Source organism: Carlito syrichta, unplaced genomic scaffold (genome assembly GCF_000164805.1).
Source record: "Carlito syrichta isolate Samal-C Ts95f unplaced genomic scaffold, Tarsius_syrichta-2.0.1 Scaffold307187, whole genome shotgun sequence".
NCBI lineage: Eukaryota > Metazoa > Chordata > Mammalia > Primates > Tarsiidae > Carlito > Carlito syrichta.
The window spans coordinates 57,787-82,625 of NW_007251283.1; the positions used below are offsets into that span (position 1 = coordinate 57,787).

The 24,839-nt window shown below is 39.9% G+C and overlaps 1 protein-coding gene across 7 annotated transcripts in view; it reads left to right on the forward strand.

Moving 5' to 3' along the window:
- PPP2R5C (protein phosphatase 2 regulatory subunit B'gamma) overlaps positions 1-24,839 on the forward strand; it is a 158,551-nt gene that overhangs the window by 38,628 nt on the left and 95,084 nt on the right. For 5 of the 7 annotated variants that reach the window (XM_008064077.2, XM_008064071.2, XM_008064072.2 and 2 more), the window contains exon 1: positions 4,981-5,418. The exons of the other annotated variants lie outside the window; for them this stretch is intronic. In XM_008064077.2, the coding sequence (XP_008062268.1) occupies positions 5,325-5,418 (94 nt within the window). In that variant the 5' untranslated portion in view covers positions 4,981-5,324. Of the gene's footprint in view, positions 1-4,980; positions 5,419-24,839 lie in introns of those variants that run through there. 7 annotated transcript variants of the gene reach the window in all.

Genomic DNA, 24,839 nt, shown 5'->3' on the forward strand with positions numbered 1-24,839 from the left:
CCAAAAAAAAAAAAAAAAAGATTTCACTTGGTATGTCAGATAATCCCTTTGACATTAAGGTATTTTCTGGTATTTTAGATTCATAAATAAAATATAATGCTCTAAAAAGAACAAAATAGTTAGAAATAAACTTAACAAGGGGGTAAAAGACGTGTACACTGCAAACTGCAAAACATTGCTGAAAGAAGTTAAAGAAAATACCAATAAATGGAAAGATATCTCTAGTTTATGGACTGGAAGACCTAATGTTATTAAGATGTCAATACTACCCAAAGAAATCTACAGATTCAGTGCAATCCCTATTAAAATTTTTACAATGTTTTTTCCAGAAATAGAAAAATCTGTCCTATGATTCATAGGGAATCTCAAGAGATCAGCAAAGTCAAAATAATCTTGAAAAAGAAGAGCAAAGTTGGAGGACTCACGCTTCCTGATTTTAAAACATATAGCAAAGCTACAGTAATCAAGACAGTATTGTATTGGCATAAAGATCGATATATAACCAACAGAATAGAATAGAGAGCCAGACATGTGGAACAACAGAATGGAATGGAATAGAACAGAATGGAATAAATCTTCACATAGGTGGTCAAATGATTTTGACAAGGTTGCCAAGACCATTCCATTGGAAAAATACAGTCTTTTTAACAAGTTGGAAAAGCTGGATGTCCACATGCAAAAGAATGAATTAGGACTCTTATATTACACTATATGCAAAAATGAACTCAAATTGGATGAAAAACCTAAACATCAGAGCTAAAACTATAAAACTCCTAGAAGAAAACAAAAGAGAAAAACTTCATGATAGGAGGATTTGGCATTGGTTTCTTGGAAATAACACCGAAATTACAGGCAACAAAAGTAAAAATAGATAAATTGGACTACATCAAAATGTAAAACTTCTCTGCATCAAAGGACACAATTAACAAAGGAAAAAAGTAGAAAATATTTGAAAATCACATGTCTCATAGGGAGTTAGCATCCAGAATATATAAAGAACTCATATAACTCAACAACAAAAACAGACATTCTGATTTTTAAAATTTATGAAGGACTTAAATAGACATTTCTCCAGAGACTATCTACAAATGGCCGATAAACTCATGAAAAGATCCCCAGCATCTGTAATTGTTAGGGAAATGCAAATCAAAACTATAGTGAGATACTCCTCACTCGTTATGATGCCTACCATAAAAAAAATGCTGCCTACCATTAAAAAAAACACAAAATAATATGTGTTGGCAAGGATGTGGAGAAATTTGAACCATTGTGCACTGTCACTGGGAATATAAAGTGGCGCAGTCACTGTGAAAGCAGTATGATGGTTCTTCAGGAAATTTAAAATATACCCTGACACTGTATATATTTATTATATATCCATTTTAAAAATAAAATGGGAAAACAATTAAAAATAGAACTACCATATGATCCAGCCATTCCACTTCTGTATATATACCCCAACACATCGAAAACGGAATTTCAAAGAAGTATTTGCACACCCCTGTTCATAGCAGCATTATTCACAATATCCAAAGGTGGAAGCAACCCACTTGGGTCCATCCACAGTTGAATGGATAAACAACTGTGGTGTACACCAGTGAAATATTATTTAACCCATAAACGGAAAGAAATCCTGATACTCGCTACAACACGCATGAACCTTGAGGGTATTACACTGAGTGAAATAACCCAGTCACAAAAGAAAACACTGTATGATTCCCCTTGTGTCAGGTGTCTAGAGTAATTGAATTCACAGAAACAGAAAATACTATGGTGGTTGCCAGGACGGCGGTGGGGAGGAGGCGTAGAGAGTTAGTGTTTAATGGACATGAAGTTTCAGTTTTGCAAGTTAAGAAGGGTTCTGTGGATGGGTGGTAGTGAGAGTTGCACGGCAGTGTGAGTGTACTTAATGCCACTGAACTGTGCGCTTAAAAACGGTAAAGATGACAAAGAACAAAGAGTACCATATGTTCTCACTCAAAAGCAGACCCTGAACATTTACCATAATGCCATAAGAAAGGGATTGACAGTAGTGGGATACTGCCGGGGTGAGGGTAGGAACACAATGTCAGTAAAGATACCTGATCTCAAACCAGGCAAAGTGGGGACCAAAGGCAGGCCTTTACCTGTACGGTGTCCACTTGTGTTCCTAATCCTGAATTGCACCCCACAACTTTAAAATAAAATATTTTAAAAATGATAAAGATGGTAAGTTTTATGTTATGTGTATTTTAGCACAGTTTTTGAGTGACTTTGTTTAAATATGATTTTCATTTACGGCTATTGCATTTCTAGAATGGATTCCCAGAAGTGAAATTACTTAGACAAAGAATCTTGTTACATATTGCCAAATTATTTTCTGGAAGGATCACAGCAGTTTGTAGATTTGTTGGCAAGTTTACTTCACACCTTTACTGATATTGAGTAATGACCACTTAAAAAAATTATTGCAGATTTGATATGTGAAAAATTTCTTCATACAGTTATTGATCATTTATAATTTTTTATGAACCAATCTTTTAAACAGTGAGGTTTCGGTGTTTTTCTGATCAATTATAGCAGTATTACTAACTCCTTGTACTTGTAGCATTGTATTTCCTTTTGCATTATTTTTTTTGGTATGAGTGTACAGAAATCTGTAATTTTTTATTTTAATGTGAGCACTATTCCTTGGAGGTTTGTTCAGTGGCTTTTAAAATTTTTTTTTTAGCTTGAAAATTGATATTCACTTTTTTTTCTAAAAGCTATGGGGACTTGGGGGTGTGGTTTTGATTTGTTTTTTGGTTTGTTTGTTTTTTTTTTCTTTAACTATTTAACCCATCTCAGATTTTATTTTGGTGTGAGGTGAAAAGCCTTAAATTGACTTTTCCTACATAATCGTCTGTCCAAGATTGCCAAGCATTTATCTAATTCTTCCCCTTTCCGTTGATTTGAGATACTTTATCATTACTACATTTGTGTAAATATAATTATCAGTTTGGGGGCTATTGGTTCTGTTCCATTAGTCTGCCTCTTAAGGCCATATCACACTGTTATTAATTCATATGGCTTTATAGTTGGTAAGGCTTGCCTTTCTTATTAGTGTTCTTATTCTTGCTTTTTATTTTCCCAGGTGAACTTTAAAATTGTTGAGTACCTAGAAAAATAAAGAGGGCCACCTGAATTTTGATCGAAAATGCTTTAAACCTGTAAAACAATTTAGGGAAAAATTGACATTAGCAAGTTTACCGTATTTATACTTCCAATTCAGAAATACACTTATCTATATTTGTTCATCTGTTTTTTCTTTCTTCATAATATTTGTCTATTTATTTATATTTTAGAGTATGTCTTATCAGTGATGGCCAGATCACAGTCTTGGAGTTCTTTAAATAACCTTACTTGCATAGGGTTTCAAAAGAGTGTGGAGAGAAATCACTAATTAAGATCCTTTGATCTGAGATCATTAGGAAAAATACATCAAAAAGTGTCCTCACTTTTTCTCCGACTTCTATTCTGTGTATTATCTATAAAGCTCCTGAGAGTCTTTCCCCCTTGTTTCTGTATTCCACCTCATCAACACTGTCAGGATAAGCACGCTTTCCCATATCGTCTTGTGAGATATTAAATCATTGAAGGGTGGGTGTGCCTCTTTAAAGCCCAGACCTTCAGTACATCTGCTTCTGGCCTCCCTACCAACGTTCCTAATTGTGTCTGAACTCACCCGGTGTCACTTCCTGGGCAAGGAGGTGCTGACGAGTGGTGGTATGAGCCACTGTCACCATCACACTGCTTCGTGATATTCAGCGGGTGCTCCCTCCCACTGAGAGGGAGAGTCATAGCCCAGGGGTCAGCCGGTTAATGTGAATTTAGACCCTTGCCTATTCAGGTAGCAGAAGAGCCAGGGCAAGTGTGAGGCCAGCAGTATGCGCAGGTGGTGAGGCTGTCAGGTAGTACCCGCTCCCATCGCGTTTTGGAAATAGTTTCATGGCCAGCTCCGGGTTTTTTACATTTATTTATTCGGTACCCTGAGTGGTGGCAGCAGTTCATTTATTCACTGGCATGCACCCAGTATGTACTGCTGACTCCAGGTGTGCGCTGGGTGTTTTTGCTGCTATGAACTGTGTTTAGGAACTACGGGGCTTTTGTACTCTTGATCATAAGTGGGACAAATGGGCAGGAGTTATGTGAGAAATTACTTTCAAAGAAGAGCCATAGTTTGGACAAACTTCCTTGTTTTTGTGAAGAAATGAGGGATTTTTTTTCAGTTCTGCCTTCCCAAGAGGTTTTTCTTATAGTCTCTTTGGTTTCATTTGGAGCTACTAATACCAACTTCTTTTTGTAGGGAATCATCTTACACTCCCCGCACCCATCATGAGACCCTACAATTCTCCAATTCAGAAATGCTGTTTTTCTCCTTGGAACAGCTTTTTACATGAACTTTTTTTGGAGATAGGAAATTTAAGTTCTGAATAGTAAAACTTAAAAGTATCTAATATGTCAACATCTTTATGACTCAAAAATAAGCATACTGCATTTTATTTTATGCCTTTTTTACTTCCACAGGTAGATGGTGTAAATAGCTTAATTGGTAGCATTTTTGTAGCTATTGAATGTAAAGCAGCTTTCATTTTCCATATAGTTTTTTAAAACTGTTTTAGATTTTTAAAAAATCAGATATCAGGGGAAAAAAGTGTTTGGGAGTTGTAAGTTCATAGCTTGCCCTATTGGCAGTAAGGGAGTTGAACAAGAGTCCACACTAATGAATTGGGATTGAGTAATACTGAAATAGGTATTTGCTTGAAGGAAAAAAACCAAAAAACAAAACTGAGTTGCCAGAATGCCACATATGATGAAGCCATGAAAGTAATTAGAACTATAAAGTAGAAGACGGACAGGTGGGTATAAAAATAAACTGGGGGTTACCAGTTAGGGAAGTGCTAGTTCACACAGACGTATACATGCACTTTTTTTTTTTTTTGGTAGCTCACTGGGAATCATTTGTTGACGGTCTGGCCAGGGTTGGGGCCTCTAGTCCTGTCCTCTAAGAGATGGGATCTTTGCCTAAAAGTTATTGAGAAATGAAGACTGCAGAAAGCCGGAAAACGTCCAAGCTCTTAATGCACACTGACAGCCAAACAGAACGCTCTTTCCGTTTGCAGTTTTTTTTTTAGTGTCATTTTAAGTTGCGGCTTCTGGCCAATCAGCGAGCTCCATGCCTGCTGACATCACGAACCAGCCAGTTCCCTCCAGCTGCAGAGCTTCAGTTTGTCTTTTTTTTTAAACTAAAATGGAGGCTGGTTTCTTGCCTTAAGGAGTCCATTGCCTTTCCTGCTGAAGTCTAGATGTTGACATGTAATAAAGCGGGCAGCAGGATGGTGGTGGATGCGGCCAACTCCAATGGGCCTTTCCAGCCCGTGGCCCTTCTCCATATTCGAGGTAAGTTATTGTGTGTTTCACTGAATCGGAACCTTCCGGGGGTAGTTAATAAATGGCTATTGTGCTTCAGATAAGAAAAGCAGGAAGTCCTTCCTAGCAGAATTCACTCCATTTCGCTGCAGACTTAGCAGAGGAGGTTGGGTGTGTCATTGCAGTTTGGCATTTTACGAACTACTTACCGAATGTGAGGCTTGAAAGGGGCCTTGCATGCATAGTTCAAAGCTGGTTTTTCTGCTTTCTGCTCGCTCTCCCATCCCCCTTTCAAAGCTGTGCTGATGTCAAAGGATGTGAAGTCACTGCCCAGGGAAGGTATTGGGTGGGGGTAGGACGGAGAGGCGGGCCGCTGAGCCGGCCAAGTTGTCCGTACGCAGAGTTTCTGTTACATCGGTGTTGCTTAATACTGCAAAGGTTTTGTTGGGGACACATCTCTGAATTAAAGATGAATTGCAGTCAGAAAATTTGCAGACTTGACTAGAAAAGAACTTCCTTTAAAAGGATTGCTGTCTTTCTTCCCATGGAGCCTAAAAGAGAAATAAGCTCGTGCTTGAAATACTGATATCTATTGTGGGTCATAATTTTTGAAATACTAGCATTTTCATGAAATATTAGGAAATAATTTTGCATTTAAACAGGCTTTGTATTGCCATTTGACTTTAACATTTGAAATGGCAACAAGTTTTTGGTGTGTATATAGCTCACTATTTAATAATCACAGTTTGCCACTTTTATAGTTTATGCATATTTGGGTTTCAAACTTAGCTTAAAAACACAGTTACTATAGTGATTGGTAATAAATTAAACTATAGATATCAGGGTAGTAGCATACTTATTCTTAGTTGGTATTTTAAGATATATGAATTTTTTGTTCATAATTGGATGAAATAGAAAAACGATTTTAAGCTTTACCAAATCACTTTAAAATGTATAATATCACGGCTATGCCCTAACAAAACAGTTTTAACTCCTTTAAGGACCCGTGTGAAGAGAAGGGTGGGGGCAGGGTTTCTAGGTGACTAATAATCTCTATGACTAAAATGCCGGACAAGATTTTTCAGATCCTAGGGTGTACCCAGGGAAGATAAAAGCACATGAATACGCAATCTGTCAGAATAAAATGGGTGTTGCTTTTCTCTCTAAAGCATCTTTAATGAAACTGGTGGAACTCAACGTTCACAATGACCAAATTGTATGACAGGCTATGAATTTATTGTTTTTGCGGTATACCCAGTAAAAAGCAAAGTTTGGCTACAGGTAATATGTAGGTATTTTAGCTGTAGGAGCCAAATGGACAAGAACAAAATGTAATTGTTTGGATTTAATTTGGTCCTTAGACACTGGCTAGCTAGCAATAAGACAATTCAATTGCATATGAAACATAAGTGTTTATACTTTTAAGGTCTCTTTTTATAAATAACACGAATCTTTTTGGCTTGTGAGTTTTCTGGTTTTTAGACACCTAATGTACTAGTTATTGTTTGAATTATGAATTTATTTTGACACAGAATAATTTGATTTTACATCTTAAACCACTTTATATATATATATTTAATTCTAAGACCTTTTTACGGCCAGTTTAGATTCTTCTGCTGTTGGTTGAGTGATCCGTTGTTTGCTTTATAATTGTGGAGTTTAAAAGTTGTGAAGTATATTAACTTGAAAGAGACTTGAGTTTTTTTGTTTTGTTTTGTTTTGTTTGAGTTGGAGTCTCACTCTCTCACCCAGACTGGAGTACAGTGGCACGCTCATGGCTACCACCTCGACCTGCTGGGCTCAGGCAATCTTCCCACCTCAGCCTTTCAAGTAGCTGGGACTATAGGTGCATGCTACCATACCCGGCTAATTTTTTAATTTATTGTAGAGGTGAGGTCTCACCAAGTTGCCCAGGCTGGTCTTGATCCCCTGAGCTCAGGCAATCCTCTCCCCTCGGCCTCCCAAAGTGCTGAGGTTACAGGCGTGAGCCACTGCACCTGGCTGAGACTTGAGTTTTTAAGAAGGAGTAACCTTTAGGGACCTAAGGCGACCTTCTAATTCAAACAGTGCAGGTAATTTTTTATTTCAAAGCTTGAGGGACATTTGTTTTACTACTCATAAGGGTGTTTTGGAGCAGGCATGTTAATTTGACATTTAGCAAAATTGTTTTTATTTCTTGGGCTTTTAGATTCTTAGTTCAACATCCATTTAACAGCTACTGTATACCAAGTGCTGGAGGTTATTAACAATGACTGAGTTACCGCTCCTGCCCCAAATGAGCCAATGGTTCCATGGGAGACCCACCACCGGGGTTCTGGTACAAGAGGGACAGAGTCAGAAGTCGATGACAGGTGCTCTGGAGAGCGCAGGGGCTAATGGCAAGAGGCTGGGAGAGAGGAGGAAGAGAAGGCTCGCACTAATGGGTATGCGGTATCCTTCCCATTTAGGGAAGAGGGGTCTTCCACGCAGAAGGAAAAGTAACCACCCAAAATCACACCACAAGCCCAGACTGTTTTGTTATGTTTTGCATCTTAAAAAAAAAAGAAAAACTCATTTTAAAACAGAAATATTGACTGTTGGAAGAACATTTTGCTCAAATACAGTAGTGCTTTTTTCCCCAATGCCCTATCATCTATTTGATTCAGTGTCCTCTTTCTTTTTTTTTTTTGAGTTGGAGTCTCACTCTGTCGCCCATACTGGCGTGCAGGGTTGCACTCCCAGCCACTGTAGCCTCAACCTGCTGGGCTCCAGTGATCCTTCCGCTTCAGCCTTCCAAGTAGCCGGAACTACAGGCACGCGCTACCATGCCCGGCAATTTTTTTTAATTTATTGTAGAGAGGAGGTCTCACCAAGTTGCCCAGGTGGGTCTCGAACCCGCGGGCTCGGGCAATCCACTCGTCTCGGCCTCCCAAAGTGCTGGGATTACAGGCTGAGCCACCTAGCCCAGCTGGCCTCTTTCTTACATAAGTTTTATACCTTGGATCCATTTCTTACTCATTTTACCAATATTTGTTCATTTGTACCACATGCCAGGTAGGGTCCTAACTTGGATATGAACAAGTGCTGTGGCCCAACTTTCCCAAAGTTTACAGTCTGCTGGGCGTAGGGGCAGTCAGGTAAACAGATAAGCAAATATGATTACTAAACTGATTTGTAAGGCCAGGCATGGTGGCTCACACCTGTAATCCCAGTGCTTCCAGAGACCAAGGCAGGAGGATCACTTGAGCCTAGGAGTTTGAGATCAGTCTAGGCAACATAGTGAGACCTTGTCTCTACCAAAAAATCAAAAAGTTAGCTGAGTGTGGTGGTGTGTACCTCTAGTCCCATTTACCTAGGAAACTGAGGCAGGAGAATCCCCTTAAGCTCAGGAGTTTGAAACTGCTGTAAACCACAGTCATGCCACTACACTCCAGCCTGGGTGACATAGAGTGAGACTCTGACTCAGGAAAAAAAAAACTGATTTGTAGTCCCAGTAGGTTTGATAAATACCCTGTAGCTCGCGATTAATATGGTGAGTTAGCATACCCTAAAAAGTTCAGGTGTGAAGGGGACATGTTTTTGAAGCTTAGAGAAATAAACCTTTTTGTGGGTAGAAGGAGGGAGAGTCACCTGGAACTTGATGGCTGTAAATTTAGCCTGGTGACTTAAATCCTGTATTTCAGCGCTGTCCAGAACTGTCTGCAGTGGTGAAAATGTTTTGTACTGTCCATGATGGCCACCACTGGCCACTGTGACTGTTGAGCCCTTAAAAGGTGCAACTGAGAATGGAATTTTTAATTTTAGTTACTTTAAATTTAAATTGGCTCACTTGCCTGGTGACTACTGTATTGGACAGCATAGTTCTAGACTGGAATTGGCAAACTTTTTTGAAAAAGTGCCAGATTGTAAATATTTTGAACTTTGTGGATAAAAGCATCCATAGACAGTAAATGAATAGGCATAACTGTGGTCCAGTACAGCTTTTATTTACACAAGCAGGTGGCCCATAGGCCGTAGTTCACCAACCCTGTTCTAGACTATTCCTTGGCGTCTTTCAACTGCCTGTTAAGAATAGTAAACATATTTCCTGCAGGCTTTCAGCCATGTGCTTCCTCCTTGCACTGGGAGGCTGGACAACCGTGATGTGGGGCGGTTGGTGTGCAGGCCAGTTTCCACCTCCAGCGCCCAGGCGCTTCCAGAACTGGGTGTAAGGCCATGACAGCCACGCCAGAAAGATTTTAATGGCCAGAGAGGGAGTGAGCAGTCTTGAGCCTCTTCCAGCTGGCCTTTATTCCAGGCCTCAAAAAAGTTGTTAACTGCTCTCATCTTGTTCTAGTCATTAGTAAACTTACCCAGTTGACTAGTCTTTCTTTGAAAGCCTCAGAAGTAGCTCCAGCCTGGTGTGAAGTGGGAGAATAGATCATTTTGTTGATGTAAACTTATGTGTCCTGGGAAGTTTGTTCTCTCGCAAGTACTTTCTGAATCACCACCAGTTCATTGGTCTTTATCTGCCCCCCCCCAAAAAAAATTTAGAGAAAAAGGTGTAAGAAGCAAGTGCAGAAGCAAACTCCATTACTTTCTTTTTCAACTACACTAAATCTAGCAACTTACCCTGTATTAATAATAACTACACCATGCACATGAGTTATGAATTTAGACCATGCCCACATGATGTGAAGTCAGTATGGACCAGGGAGGATGGGTGCATGCTGTTAGCCTCATCCCCTCAAATTAAGAAGGAACTGTTTTGAATAGTGACTAAGTATTAAAAAATGCGTCAAAAAATCAAACCAGTGGTTCTTTCTCAAGATTTTTATTTCACACGCATCTGTTTACTATGTAACTGTAGCTCTCTGTAAGTGACTTTCTAGAAATGCAGCCTTAAACCTTAGTGATCCTACATGTCAAGTTGTTTCTTTTGTATTCCTGGTAGTGTGGAAGGTAACCAAAGTAACACAGAACTCTGGGGGCTGAGCAGTAGGTATGTTTGTGTAAAGTCTGTACACCTTTTTTTTTTTTTTGAGTTGGAGTCTCACTCTGTCGCCCAGACTGGAGTGCAGTGGCCGCTCCCGGCCACCGCAGCCTCGACCTGCTGGGCTCCGGCGATCCTTCCGCCTCAGCCTTCCAAGTAGCCGGAATTACAGGCATGCGCTACCGAGCCCGGCTGTACACCTTTTTGTTAATTAGTCTTACCCTTGAACTTGGGTATAATGTCTGCTCAGGAGGTTTTTGCTTTGCAGCAAAAGCTGTCCTAGAGTTTTTTGGTTAAAAATGCTAATTGTGTAGGGGAATGAGAGTAAAATAAAGAGGTAAAGTTATTAGTCAAAAATAGGGTATGTGTCTTTAACCCCAGGAAAAGGACAGACCGAACGAACTCAAATAGAGTAGTTTTGGTACATCTACTTCTGGTTCCACATGTCAAATATAATTGCAAAGTTGTTCTTTTTTAATCCTATAGCACTTTGCCAGTTGTAAAGAGCTTTTATGAACACTGATTTATTTGTTCCACTACTCCTGCTTGGCAGGTGAGCAGAGTAAGTCCTAGTTCTCCTCCCCAAGGTCACCTAGCCTGTAGCGCCTTGTCTGGGGCCGTTGCCCCCTCTGCACCAGCTACCTGGTCATAAGACTACTGCTGGTGGCACTCCCAGCAGGAGAAGCAGCATTTATTGAGCTCCTTCAATGTGCTGGGCCAGAGCCACCCCCTTTGTTTCTGTTCTCTATGAGTCTCCTCAGCACTGCGAGGCATTATCATGCCTATTTTTTCCCAGATGAGGAGGAAGAGCCTCTTGGGCAGGGCCACAGAGTATGTAATGAAACAAGATGAGCCTCAGTTAGTCTGACAGCAAAGCTCATGTCCCTTCTTCTGCAAGCATCAGTGTTGAGAGGTGGAGGTGATGGCAAAAGCCCTTACATCAAACGTACCTTTGGATTTTTAGCACTTTCTGTAAGTGCAATGTATTTGACTGTCTGGAGTTCAAAACTCCTTACAAGGTTTAAGTAGGAGTTTGTTAAAATTATGCATGCATAGTCTCTGTGTGGACGAAGAAAGTTTATCATCTTCTTCTCTGCAGTCCTCATGTCACTTACTACCTCTGCCAGGTACTAATTGTTGGCTTGGTTTTGTTTTTTTTTCATTCTCCTTCACAAGCTCCTGAATGTCCTGAGGACAGTCCTGTTGAACTTGTTCTCTCTCGTGACACCTAGTGTCACTCCTGGAGCATAAACCTTAGCCACTGTCAGTGAATTGAAAATAAAGTTACTTCTCTAAGGGATCACTCAGATAAGAGCTTTCTGGAGCATTTCTTAGCCAGTGCATGATCAGCGGGATGGTACTTGCCAGGCTTGTGAGCAGCCGTACCAAGTGACTGAAAGGCAGACTTGGGTAATCACTCCATTCTGGGTCTTGCTCAGACTAAACCTTCTTTTCCTGCCAGACTGTAAGTATTACCACCAAGTGGAGAACTTTTAAAAATAGGGTGGTTTCTCTCACTAATGTACATTTTTTGAAAGTTTTTTCTTTTTAATCTTGAAAAGACATTGGCTAAAATGCACAGAGACAAACTTGTATTCCTGTGGTAAATAGAAGTCTGGTTTCATTTAGGTCCATGAATTATGCGTACGTCAAACTCTTCTAGTTTTTTTTTTTTAAAGACTAAAGAGATATAACAATCAAGTACAGTGAATTTAGATCAGATTTTTTATCTAAAAAGCCTATTGGCAACATTTTGGGGCAGTTGAAAATAGTCAAATACAGAATGACATTGGATATATGGAATTATTGTTACTGATCTAGGTACAGTAAAGGTGTTATAATTTTGTAGGAAACTGTTCTTATTCTTAGGGAATGCAAACTGAAGTAAGTGCAGTATCATCTTTCAAGTGGTAAAGAGAAAAATAGCTAGCAAATAATGGAAATGTATAAACATTTGTTGATTTTAGGTGAGTAGATATGCAAGTCTACATTCATTCAAAATCTACAGAGATTTAGACTTTTTCATAATGTCTGAGGGAAATATCTATTTTTGTATAAGACTGCTTCGCCTTCTCATCATTCGAGTATTCACTGGTGAGGGAAATATCTGGGTGAGGGAAATACCTTTTAAAAGATTCTGCTTTAGAAAAAATATGCAATAGAAATGTAATAACTGAGACCTTATTTCCTGCGTAGTAAGTACTGGTCTTTGATATTTGACTTTTTGCCAGACAGCACTGGTCCTCTGGTTGCTAAGTCATGGTGGTCTCACAGACGGCCGTACCATCTTACCAATGTTTTGGGGTTGTATACCTTTTTAAATGTTTATTGGTATTTTTATTGGTCTTTTAGAGTGCAAACACCTTTAAGGCACACTGGAAGATAAAACCAAGATTCCCTCTGCACCTGAGAGGCACAGTGTTTGGGGGTCAAGGTTTGGGGTCTGGAACCACACGCCAGGGTCAGATCCTCCTATATACCTGTCCGGCTAACTGAACCGTCCTGGACACATGATTCATCCTCTGTCGTGCTTATCCCTTCTATAGGTTGCTTATGGCTCTTTGGAGCCCAGTAGCTTAACCACAATCTGTTTTATTTTTCTATAGCTATATTACCTGTATTTGTTCATCTGGAAGCTCATTTGTCTTTCTCTCTCTCATTTTCCGAGACTTTCGTCTCTTGGAGTTTGCTTGGCATTTCACCACCTAGAAGAAATTAGTATCACCAGTATTCCTGGAGTTTGTACTGTGTTCTGCTTGTAGCAGTATATGAAATTACCTACTAAGATGGGCCCAAGCACCATGTCCACAGCCTCGACTCAGAGTGCCCAGTAGGCCCCCGTTCAGTCTCTTTCTGTTCTCACGGTCCAGTCTGTGAAGTCTAGAGTAAAGTAAGAAATCAGAATCTATATGCATCCTTCTCCTTATTTTTAGCTCTTTTAAAGAAAAGAGTTTTAGCATAACATAAGAAATTTCATTTTTAAAAGTTAGAGATCACGGGTTCGAGAACAGTCTGAGCAACTTGGCGAGACCTCATCTCTTATAATAAATTAAAAAAAAATTAGCCGGCATGGTAGCATGCCTATAGTTCCAGCTATTTGGAAGGCTGAGGTGGAGAATCGCCTGAGCCCAGCAGATTGACGCTGGGGTGGCTGTGAGCATGCCACTGCACTCCAGCCTGGGTGATGGAGTGAGACTCCAATTAAAAAAAAAAAAAAAACCCAATTCAAAAAACAGAAAAGTTAGAGATATCTGTGATTAATCCCAAATAGGGTGACTTTATGAGTTATTTCCCTTGAGTTGTTTTTAAATGTACAAGTTGCTTTAATTAGATAGTATTTGAACTAAGTGGGATCTCAACTGTAATTTTTTATCTTCTTTTGAAATTTTAATATTGTGATTTTTTTAGTAAAATCTGAGCTGTTAGGTTGATTAGGTTTTTTCAGTTTGTCATTGATATATGTGAAATTGTAATAATACAGCTGAATTTTTGTTCTGCTAGTTGTGTTATTCATGAAGTCTGATAATGGCATTTTAATTTATAAATTATAACGATGGTAATGTTTCACTCTAGGGAACAAGCTAGTCCTTCCTAAGTTGCTGATTCTTTATTCTTGGTGGACTTCAAGGAAGAAAAAATAGGGTGTGGGGGATCCGTATATGTGTTTACATTTGTAGGTGGTTTCTGCACATATACAGTTAGGAATGTTTGGGTTTTTTTCCAGCTTTGTGTAATAGGTCAAGCTTATCAAAGAGCAGCATTTGATAACTGCTGTGTCAAAACTCTGAAACTGTGAAGGTGCCCTCAGTCTTTGCATGGGGCAGCATTCACCAGGGGCAATGTGTGGCCCCCAGAGTCACAGAGCTGCTTTCAAGGGGTCTGCAAGGCCATAACTGTCTCATAAGAATACTGTGGTGAAACTTGCCCTCTTTTGCTGTATGGCCATTTGCCCTGGTGGTACAAAGGCAACTCAGCAAAGGGTAAAACAGCTCTTTCCATCCAGCAAGGCAGTGTGTCTAGCTAGCGGCACACCAGACTGACCGAAGAACGTCCTTGATAGAGCATGAAGTTATTTATTTAACCTCAACGCTTGTGTATATCTTTTTTCATTTGTGTGATAAAATGCGAAGTTCAGGGAACGCCCTTCCAGCCTGCTGGAGTAAGATGGCCATCTTGAGGAAAATCACCCATGCAGGCATTTGAGTTGTGAGCTGAAACTGTCGCTTTTTCCAGGAACATCATTTTTACTTGACAGAACAAAAGGCAGACAAACTGTGGTTATTAGAGTATATTTGGCAGATATTTTCTTGAAAACCTGTGAAGTGAGCTTATCAGTTCAAGGAAAACAGCTGTGACACTATTTTTGGCCCATGATAAAATTCGAGCTTTCAAGCAAAATTTGAATTTTGGAAAACCTATATCTGCCATTGTGAGCATGGCAGCTCCCAGTGCTGTCACAGACTCTCCTGCTGAGATGGGTGGTGACATTAACAAATGGGGTTTCTTGATGTATATAGCTGGTGGAAGATCTGTACAACTCAGGTACCAGTGTGTTCTAAATGGCCAATAAATGATGCTGCCATAAAACATGCATGGGCAGAAGACCCATTCAAAGTGAAAGACACACCACTGGCTGTTCATGTAACTGAAAAACTCATCAGTGTGGTTTCAGATTCCACATTGCAGCTGACTTTAAGAAACTATCACTTGTTGAAGTTTAGTGTAGGAAAAGAAAAATAATCCTAAGTTTTTTGAGAAGGCTGTTGAAGCACCTCCCCTTTTTAACTAAATATGTCTGTGTGAGCCTGGATTTTTGTTGCTGTTGTTGTTTTAATACACTCCAACCAAAACAACATATCACAGCAAATCGAATGCAAAAGCAGATAGGCAGATCTGCCTGTCATCTGTAGTGGGAAACTGCCAGGAGAGAGGGTGGGGCACACCTCATCAACAAGGTTACCTGCATAGTATACCTAACCCTGAATTGTACCCCACATCTTTAAAATAAAAAATGTTTAAAAAAGAAAAAAAAATACACGCCAACATGTAAAACAGTGCCATTTTCTAAGTTATTTTCATAAAGATACTGCTTAACATGAAATGAGCCTATTGCTATTTTAAATGAATTAAGTGGATATTTTTTAAATGATCTAATAGGTTGGTGTTGATGGATATAACCCACATAGTCACAGCTCTTTATAGTCCTCCATGCTTTCTAAGAGTGTAAATTGGTCCTGACACCAAAAACATCAAACACCCTTGGTCCTGGGAAATCTCTCTACCATTGAATGCATGGTCCTGAACCTGTTTTTACCAAATTTTTACCAAGCCACTGTGTTTTTTAAGCTCTTCCTTTTACCAAAAAAAAAAAAAAAAAAAAAAAAAAGCCCAAACTGAGTAGTCTGCTGAATCACGTAACCTGGCCTCTCAGGCCCTGGGAGAGTCAGAACAGCCAGGGCCTCGGTTAGAAAGAGCCTCTCATCTGCCTTGGTCAGTTTTCCTCTGTCTTTTTCCATTTTCTTCTTTTTCAGATCTTTCTTTTAAATCTGTTTTCAGGCCGGGCTTAGTGGCTCAGCCTGTAATCCCAGCACTTTGGGAGGCCCAGGCAAGAGGACTGCCTGAGCCCAGGGGTTCGAGACCAGCCTGGGCAACTTGACAAGACCTTGTCTCTACAATAAATCAAAAATTAGCTGGGCGTGGTAGTGCGTGCATGTAGTTCCGGCTACTTGGAAGGCTGAGGCGGAAGGATCGCCAGAGCCCAGTAGATTGATGCTGGGGTGGCTGTGAGTGTGCCACTGCCCTCCAGCCTAGGCAACAGAGTGAGACTTCAACTCAAAAATAAATAAATAAGTAAGTAAAGAAAGAAATCTATTTTAAATTAATCAATTAATATGTGAAGACAGTCACCTTTACATTTTTTCTTTATTGAAAGTAAAACTAAAATTTTTCTCTTTCTTTATCCCCCATATTGGTCTACCATCCCCACATCTCAGAGTGACTGTTGGAGTTTGCTGTGTATCATTCCTGACCCTCTGTCTGTCTGTCTGTCTCTCTCATGTGTATATTTATTTATCCATACAAATAATATTAATATATATTTACTGACAGAAAGTATATAGTATTTTTTGTTTTTAATTTCTTAAACATTTTTGCATGAGAGCAGCTTTAAAAACTAAAACCTTTACAAGTCATTAATGTCTTGACAGCTCTCAAACCATTCACGATGCTCTGAGCCAGTGTTGCACATCACATTATTCTGTGTTGTACTATATATACACGCGTTGCATAAATGCTTAGTGTGCGCTCCTGTGTTTTTCTCTTCATTCGGCTTAAACTCTTGGACTAGGTAGGCGTCTAGAATGAGGAGGCAAGTGGAGCATCTGCTGCCTGTCTGCAGCTGTCCCGGGGGCTGTCACAGACACACAGACACTCTGCTCCCACTGCCTTGAGCATGAGGTGCTCTGTGCTTGTTTGACAGGTGTCAGCATGATCAGGCCAGAGTGAGACCTCATGTTGTCTGACTGTAGAACAGAGGCCACTTAAGCTTCACCAAACTGCTAGAAACATGGAATTTTTTTCTTTTCTTTTTTGGACCTGGTCCTGAGGAAACATTTTATTTTAGAGATCATCATTGACTCTTTTAAAAATATTTTCTAGATATTGGAAATACTGAGGTCTTATTAATTTAGTGATACACACACACACACACACACACACACACACACATCTCTTTCTAAATTATAAGATCAAATCATATGGAAATCTGTAGCTATCAGATCCAGATTTAAGGCCTAAAAGTGTCACTTACTGAGGTCCTTGATTCAGTTGTCATTCTTTCCCCTGAATCTCCAAATATATTTTGTTTTTAAATGCTTTTGTTTAAATTACTTATTTTCAAGGGAATTGAAAAAAGAGCTGTGATTGGCATTCCAGTCTAATATCCTTAAAGACAAAAAACGCATAATAAGAATGGGCACATTTATCCTTTATTTATTTATACAGCTGCTATTTATGTTACTTTCTATCCTTTATCCTCACTTAGGAGAAATGCTCTGCCAGGAGAAAACTTGAGTGACTGTCCAAATGAATAGTTTTTAATAAAGAATCTAATAGGGCAGCCCTTCAGGTCCCCTCCACTGTGGGAACTTTTCGGTCCTCTCAATAAATCCTGCTTTAAAAAAAAATCTAATAAATTCAGATACTTGTTTCTTTACAATAAAGTCACAAATGACATGTTGAGAAGTGTATTTATTACTCTTAAAATGTGGTTAACTTAAATTTAAGCCAAAGTTAAATTTGTGGTATTCTGCAATTTTTGTACTTACCTTCCTTTCTTCTCTAATTCTTCCTCTCAAGAACTCCATTCTTATTTTTTCTTATTTTTATATTCCAGATGAGGCTGTCAGGTGTTGAAACTGACCTTTTGTAAAGCATGTAAACTTTTTGGGGGTTGACTTTTCTTATTCAAATAGTATAATATCAGTGGATGAGCCCTGCATTTTTTACTTCTAAATGTTATGCATCATTTAAATGTTAACTTTCAAAATAATAATCTTGAATTTTTGCGAGTTGGAGTTATCATTATCTAATTAAATAGATTATTCTGTATGCATAGATTGGGAAAATATCTTTTGATGGGGGTGTGTGTGTATGTGTGTGCACACGTGTGTTTATGTAAAACCAAGTATCAACTTACAAAAACCAGTTCAGTCTTATGGTCTTGTTTAGTATAACATATGGGCTTAGGCATTTGCTGAGTTGAGCCTTTTCACCCTTTATTTGTAAAAAGGAGGGGAGCCTTTAAGTGAAATGTAAGCCAAACTTGGAGCCCCAAAATAATTTTTAGCACTACACTTCATGTTTAAATGTTAAAAAAAAAAATACAGGGAAGTTTAAGAAGCATGTTCAGTAAAGAGTTCTTTGGCAGGAAATAGGGACTTATCAGCCAAGTTAATAGCCTTAACTATGGCATCCATAGTAACTAACACATGCTGCCTATGTAAATATTTATGCCAGCGAGCAGTGCTTCAAAACCCAAGCAGAGCAGCTCGAGCCAATGCAATAAACACCTCGGCCATCAGTGTTGATTTCTTTCATGTTATCTAGTACATCAAGCATTACTGTCATTTATTTCTTCCAGGGTTTTTCAAAGTTGTTTAACCTTTAAAAATTTTTTTATTTTTATTTGTATGTATGTGTGTATGTGTGTGTCAGAGTCTCACTTTGTCACCCAGGTTGGAGTGCAGTGGCATGCTCATGGCTCATCACAGCCTTGACCTTGTGGGCTCAGACAATCCTTCTGCCTCAGCCTTCTAAATAGTTGGAACTATATGTCACCATGCCTGGCTCATTTTTTTTATTTACTGTAGAGATGAGATTTCTCCATGTTGCCCAGGCGGATCTTGAACTACTGAGCTCAGACAATCCTCTCACCTCGGCCTCCCAAAGTGTTGGTCGGGCATGAGCCACCATGCCCGACCAAGAAAAGAAAGTTTTAGAATACCAAACTTGGAGCCCCAAAGAGCAGTTCGGCACACACTCTCCCTCACCCCCCAGCATGTGATAGATACCCAGATGAGTGTGGATTGACTGTTTGTCATTAGCACCCAGGAACCTTTTTAATCTTCAAAGCTTCTTGCAAGGGTTCATTAGCCGTCGTCCTCTTTCCTATGAGGCAGTAAACAGGTATTATTAGTCCTATTTTTACAGTTGGGGAAACCAGAGCAGAAAGGTTCCCCAGCTTGCCTGAGGTCCCAGGAGTTGGTGACAGAGACCGGACGAACACTTGGGTTTTCTGACTCACACCTCTCTGAACATGCATCGGAGCCTGCTTTTGCAGGTGTCTTTATCGCAGGGATCTAGCAACACAGTACTTTCTGCTCTTGGTTTTTTATGGTGGTGTAGAGTGCAGTGCAGCTGAAACCAGGTTAGTTGATCTTATGGTGTCATCTAGAAAAACAAGAGACGCAGATTCTGGGTCATGAAGGTAAGGCTGTACCTAGGAGGGTTGTGGTTATGTGTGAAATGAACTCACTGAAGCCTTAAGTTGTCTAGTGAGGCACAGCGCCCACTCGCCCCTTGACATGGCCCCAAAGTACCTGTGGCAGAAACACGGACTCCCTACTTCCTTCCCATTTAAAGGTCTTGCACATCCCAAGAGATTCACGAATGTTCGAGCTGCCTTTTAAACATGGTGAGAGTGTGTGCTAAACATAAACTTACCATTGGGAAAGACTCTTAATGAGAAATTCTCAGTGTTTAGTACAAAATTAGATGTCTTCTATTGGTAGTGATGTAGTATAAAACACTTGGGGGATAGGGAGAGAGGCATTCTTTATCTAAAAACTGGTGTTTTAGTGCAGACATTTGTCTAGGGGGAAACAGAAATAGAGTAGAAATATTTCTTGATATATACAATTGAGGTGATGTTTACATTGTAGTAAAAAAAAAAAAAACCCATGAACTCATGTTCTTGATTTTAAAAGCTCTGGAGATATTTCCTTCCCTTCTCTTTGCTTTTAAATAGTCTGCGTGTTGCTGTTGTTAATTTGAGCACTGTCAGTATAGCAACCATAGGCCCTTTGTTGTGCCAAAGAAGTTTAAAATTAAAACTAAAAAGTTTAGTTAACAAAATTCATTTCAAATAAAAGGAAAACTTTATAGAATATACCTAACACAGGAAGGAGATCCAAATTTAGTTTTCACTTTCTGCCTTGTGTCTACCTAAAACTTGACATCACTCATTAAACTAACCCTTTGCACTCAGAGACATCTCACAGATCACCTACCAGCAACTCAATTGCACTTTTTTAAGAAACAGTGAAAAACAAATCATTTCATATTAAATCATGTAGCGTTGGAGTCAGTTATTTTATTGTAATGACATTTGGCTTATAATGGAATTTTGGACATTGAGAAACTTATGACCAAAAAAATCAAAATTTTGCATCATATTTTTCTAACATTTGGTAACGTTTGAAACAGACACTGTCTTGCATTGCAGGTTCATTGATACGTGTGCAATAGTAATTTGTTTGACGTCTTCCACCTGGTGTTTTTCTATTTGAGCAGACAATGCCTCCCACATTAATAATGTGTAATTTTTTGTTCAAAGGTGATGTGGAAGGGTGCACTTGTAATTCCTGCAAACCACCTCTCAACTGATCAATCGGAATCTTGACAAGTTTCAAATGGGACATAGATTTTTTCAATATTTTTGAATGGAAAACTTCAAGGAAACATACATTTTTGAAAAATTTGCACTTGCATAAGTTTGACCTGTATAATTACCAGCAATTTCTTTATGTCTCTTCAGAGGGGGCGTCCGAGTGCAAAGGGCTAATGTTTAGAAATCACTGACTTGGTGTTTGACCCTATGCATGGTGCTAGGAATAGGTCGTATTCTGGGTACTGTGGGTGTGTGTGTCTGTGCCAGCTTCAGGAGAGAGCAGGCCATATGGGGCGCAGCGAGGCTTCCCAGGAGATGTAATATTTTGGATGAAGTTTAATAAGCTAATTGGTCCCAGAATGAAGTTGAAGAGATGGGGTGATTCAGCCCACTGGGGCGTGTGTGTTGGGGATGGGTGTAGTAATACGGTGAGAGAAATCTTGGAAAAAGATTTATATCACGTAATAGCATCTCTTTCTGGACAGATGAAAGGGAATTAAGTGGCAGGCAAGACGCAGAGCAGTGGTGTATTGTGCCACCTGTCATTTCACAAGGGGAAGTTGGGCTAAGAAGTCATTTGTTTTGGTTCCAGGATGAAATGCAAAGACATCATAGAAACTGAAAGTGATAACTTTTGCCGAGGGGATAGGATAAGAAGGTTTTTACCATGGGTGAGTGGGGGAGTTTGAATTGTATGAATGTATTCCCTATTCAAAAAGTTAAATATAAAGAAGGTGTAGCATTAAAAGTGAGGGTCGTACACTGATCATTGAATCAGAGCATTGTGGGCTTTCTATGTCTTAGAAGTTATTGCCGATTTGAGCCAGTAACGGGCTAGAACACAGTTTTGAAAGGTCAAGATCATGGATTTAGACTTGAGACTTGGCCCAAAGGTAGCTTTCCTCATCTATATCATAGAGTGCACACTCTTAGCTTTTGCTCAGCCTGTTTGGGATGCACACTCTCATCTGTAAGGGCAGCAGTGCACAAAATGCAGGTGGTTTGTTCAGGTCAATCACTGTTTGACTTTCTAACCCAGTCTTCTTTTGGATTGTATTGTTCTGGTTTAACTGGCCTTTCTTTTTTGCGTTTCCATTAGTTAAATGAACCCGTTTTGCTGTATGTCATACACGGTCACTGTGTGATCAGCCCTGCTCATTTTTGGTAGATAAATGGTAAGGCTGTCAAAGCCAGATCTACTGAAAATCAGAATGTTAAGTGTCATCTTCAGCAAAGAGGATTATCAGAAATTCCCAGGGCAGGATGGGGAATTTAAGAAGGAAGTTGGAGCCTCATAGCTTTGGTTTTTGTGGTGGTGCAAGATAGGAGGTCTGTGGAGAATTGAGGAGGGTCAGTAAATGGGAAGGATAAAGAATGAAGAGGGGACTGACCAGAGACTGGTGAAAGTCTCAAGTGGCCCAAAGGGTGTGATCAGAGGTGGCGATCACGAGTGGCACAGCAGTCTTAATGTACTCTGGGTGGCAGGCCCTTGTCATATAAATGCTTTGCAGGTATTTTTTCCCATTCTCTGGGTTGTCTCTCTATGTTGACGGACTCATTTGTAGCACAAAAATTTTTAATTGGGGTGAAGATCAATTTGATTTGTCTTTTGTCACCTGTGCTTTTGGTGTCATACCTAAAAAACCGTTGTTGAATCCAGATTTACTTCCATACTTCCTTCTAAGAGTTTTACAGTTCTAGCTCTTACGTTAAGTCTTTGACCCATTTCGAGTTAGGGTTTTGTTTTGTTTTGCTTTTTTCTTTATATTTCAATAACTTTAGGGGGTTACAAATAGTTTTTGGTTACATGGATGCATTGTATAGTGCCAAAGAAGTCTGGACTTTACATTTTAAGTTAGTTTTTATAAATGGTGTGGTCCAACTTCACTCATTTGTATGTGAATATCCAGTTTTCCCAGCACCATTCAAAAAAGTGTTTTTCCCCCATTGAAAAGACTTGGCACACTTGTAGAAAATGAATAGGCCATAAATGGGAGGGTTTATTTCTGGATTCTCTGTTCCATTGGTCTGTATGTCTGTCCTTAGGTCTGCACCATACAGTCTTGATTTCTGCAGCTTTGTTGTAAAATCTTTGTTGTTCTTTTTCTAAATTGTTTTGGTATTATTGTTCCTGTATTTGCATATGAATTTTAAGATCAGCTTATGAGCACTCCCTGTCTCTTCCTCCTAATTCTGTGGCCCTCCCTGGGTTTGAATTAGTTGGTAAGGGCAGTGCACCCCAGATTTCCCTGGGAATGCCTCTGGCTGTAAGGGGGAGCACCTGTCCTCCCGCAGTCTGAAGTGGTTCACCAAGAACCCCCAAAATGCTTATGTTTCTAAAGTCTCAGGTTTTGTTTTTTTGTAGGGGGGAGTTGGTTTTTTTGAGTTGGAGTCTCACTCTGTTGCCCAGGCTGGAGCAGTGGCATGCTCATGGCCATCCCAGCATCAACCTGCTGGGCTCAGGTGATCCTTCTGCCTCAGCCTTCCTAGTAGCCAGAACTATAGGCACACACTACCACATCCAGCTAATTTTCCGATTTATTGTAGAGATGAGGTTTCGCAAAGTTGTCAGGCTGGTCTCGAACCCGTGGGCTCAGGCAGTCCTCTTTACCTCGGCCTCCCAAAGTGCTGGAATTACAGGCTTGAGCCACTGCACCCAGCCTAGTCTCAGTTTTTATCATAAAAAGCTGTTTGTGTTTAGTATTCTGTTTCATAATTATTACAGCTTAGCGTGAAAATGTTTAGCAGTCTTTAACTGCGTGGAAAACTGACATTCCAGAAAGTGTGTTGTGCTTACATCGTGTCTTTGTGTATGTTCCAGAGTGCCTACCCCAGTTTAAAAGGCCAACTTGAAGGGAAACCTGCCTTGAGAGTTCTTGTATTTGTAAGGGTTGTTTCCTTCCCCATCTGCCATCTGACTTCTTCAGACCAGCCCTTGGCTGTTGAGCAGAACTAAAGGGGAGAACTGTGCAGATCTGCTGGCATCCGCCGGTGGCCTTCCCCAACTCACAACTGATACTTTCCCTTGCAAAGCTGCCGTTTTGATCTGCTGATTCTTGAGATAGATTTGGATTCATCAATCTTGGCCATCAAAATGATTTCACTCTTACAGGATGAAATCTGTTGTGCTCCCTAAGTTATCTGTTTTTGGGAAATCAGTTTTTGGCCATGAGCACAGGCACAGGTGCGCTAAGGATGACATCCAGACGCCTGTGCTGCTCTTTGTCAGGACTTAACCTGCCCCAGGCAAACATAAGGGTGATGTCATGTGGATTTTCCATAAAGCTACATTTATTCAGTTTACAGAACTATCCTTTATTCTGAGGTGATCCCTTTTGGTTTTGTTTTGGTTTTGGTTTTGGTTTTTGAGTTGAGACCTTGCTCTGTCACCCGAACTGGAGTGCAGTGGCGCAATCACGGCTCACCACAGCTTTGACCTCCTGGCTAAGGCAATCCTTCCACCTCAGCCTCCTGAGTAGCTGAGATAACTGGTACGCCACCACACCTGACTAATTTTTTGTGGAAACGAGTTCTTGCTATATTTTCTAGACTGGTCTCGAACTCCTGCACTCAAGCAGTCCTCTCACCTCAGTTTTCCAGAGTACTGGGATTACAGATGTGAGCCACTGCACTTGGCCCCTTTTGGTATTAAAATGTCTTTTGTTATTTCTTTTTCTTTTTTAAAGATGAGGTCTCTCCAAGTTGCCCAGGCTGGTCTCAAACCCCTGAGCTCAGGCAATCCACTCATCTTGGCCTCCTCCCAAGGTGACCTGTAACCTGGGATTACAGGTGTGAGCCACCGCACGCAGCTGCTATGTTTTTTTTTAAATGATCTTATTTCTCAGGATGGTAACCTAGTGTCAGTCATCAAGGTTTTTTGTGAAATGTTACTAGTCTGTGAAATCCTAACTCCACAGATCCCAGATTTTCACTTTGTTCACATTTGGAGTAACCACATAATATTTCAAATGATTTATGTAACTTAGAAGCCCTTTTTAAAATTTCTTCCATATGAGATGTCCAGACTGGGCAAATCCAAAGAGACAAAAAGCAGATTCGAGGTTGCCAGGGGCTGGAGAGAGAGAAGAATGGGGAGTGATTACTTACTGGGTACGGGGTGTTCTTCTGGGTTAATGAAATTCTGAAACTGGGGGGGGTTGCACAACATTGTGAATGTACTAAATGCCACTGAAGTGTACACTTTAAAGTGGTTCCTCGTATGTTTTGTGAATTTTATCTCATCTTTTTTGAAAAGCCCGTTTTATTCAGTGGTGTAATGATATGTAAGAAGACTGGAAGATGTAGGAGAGTGTTTTATTCAGATGACTTACA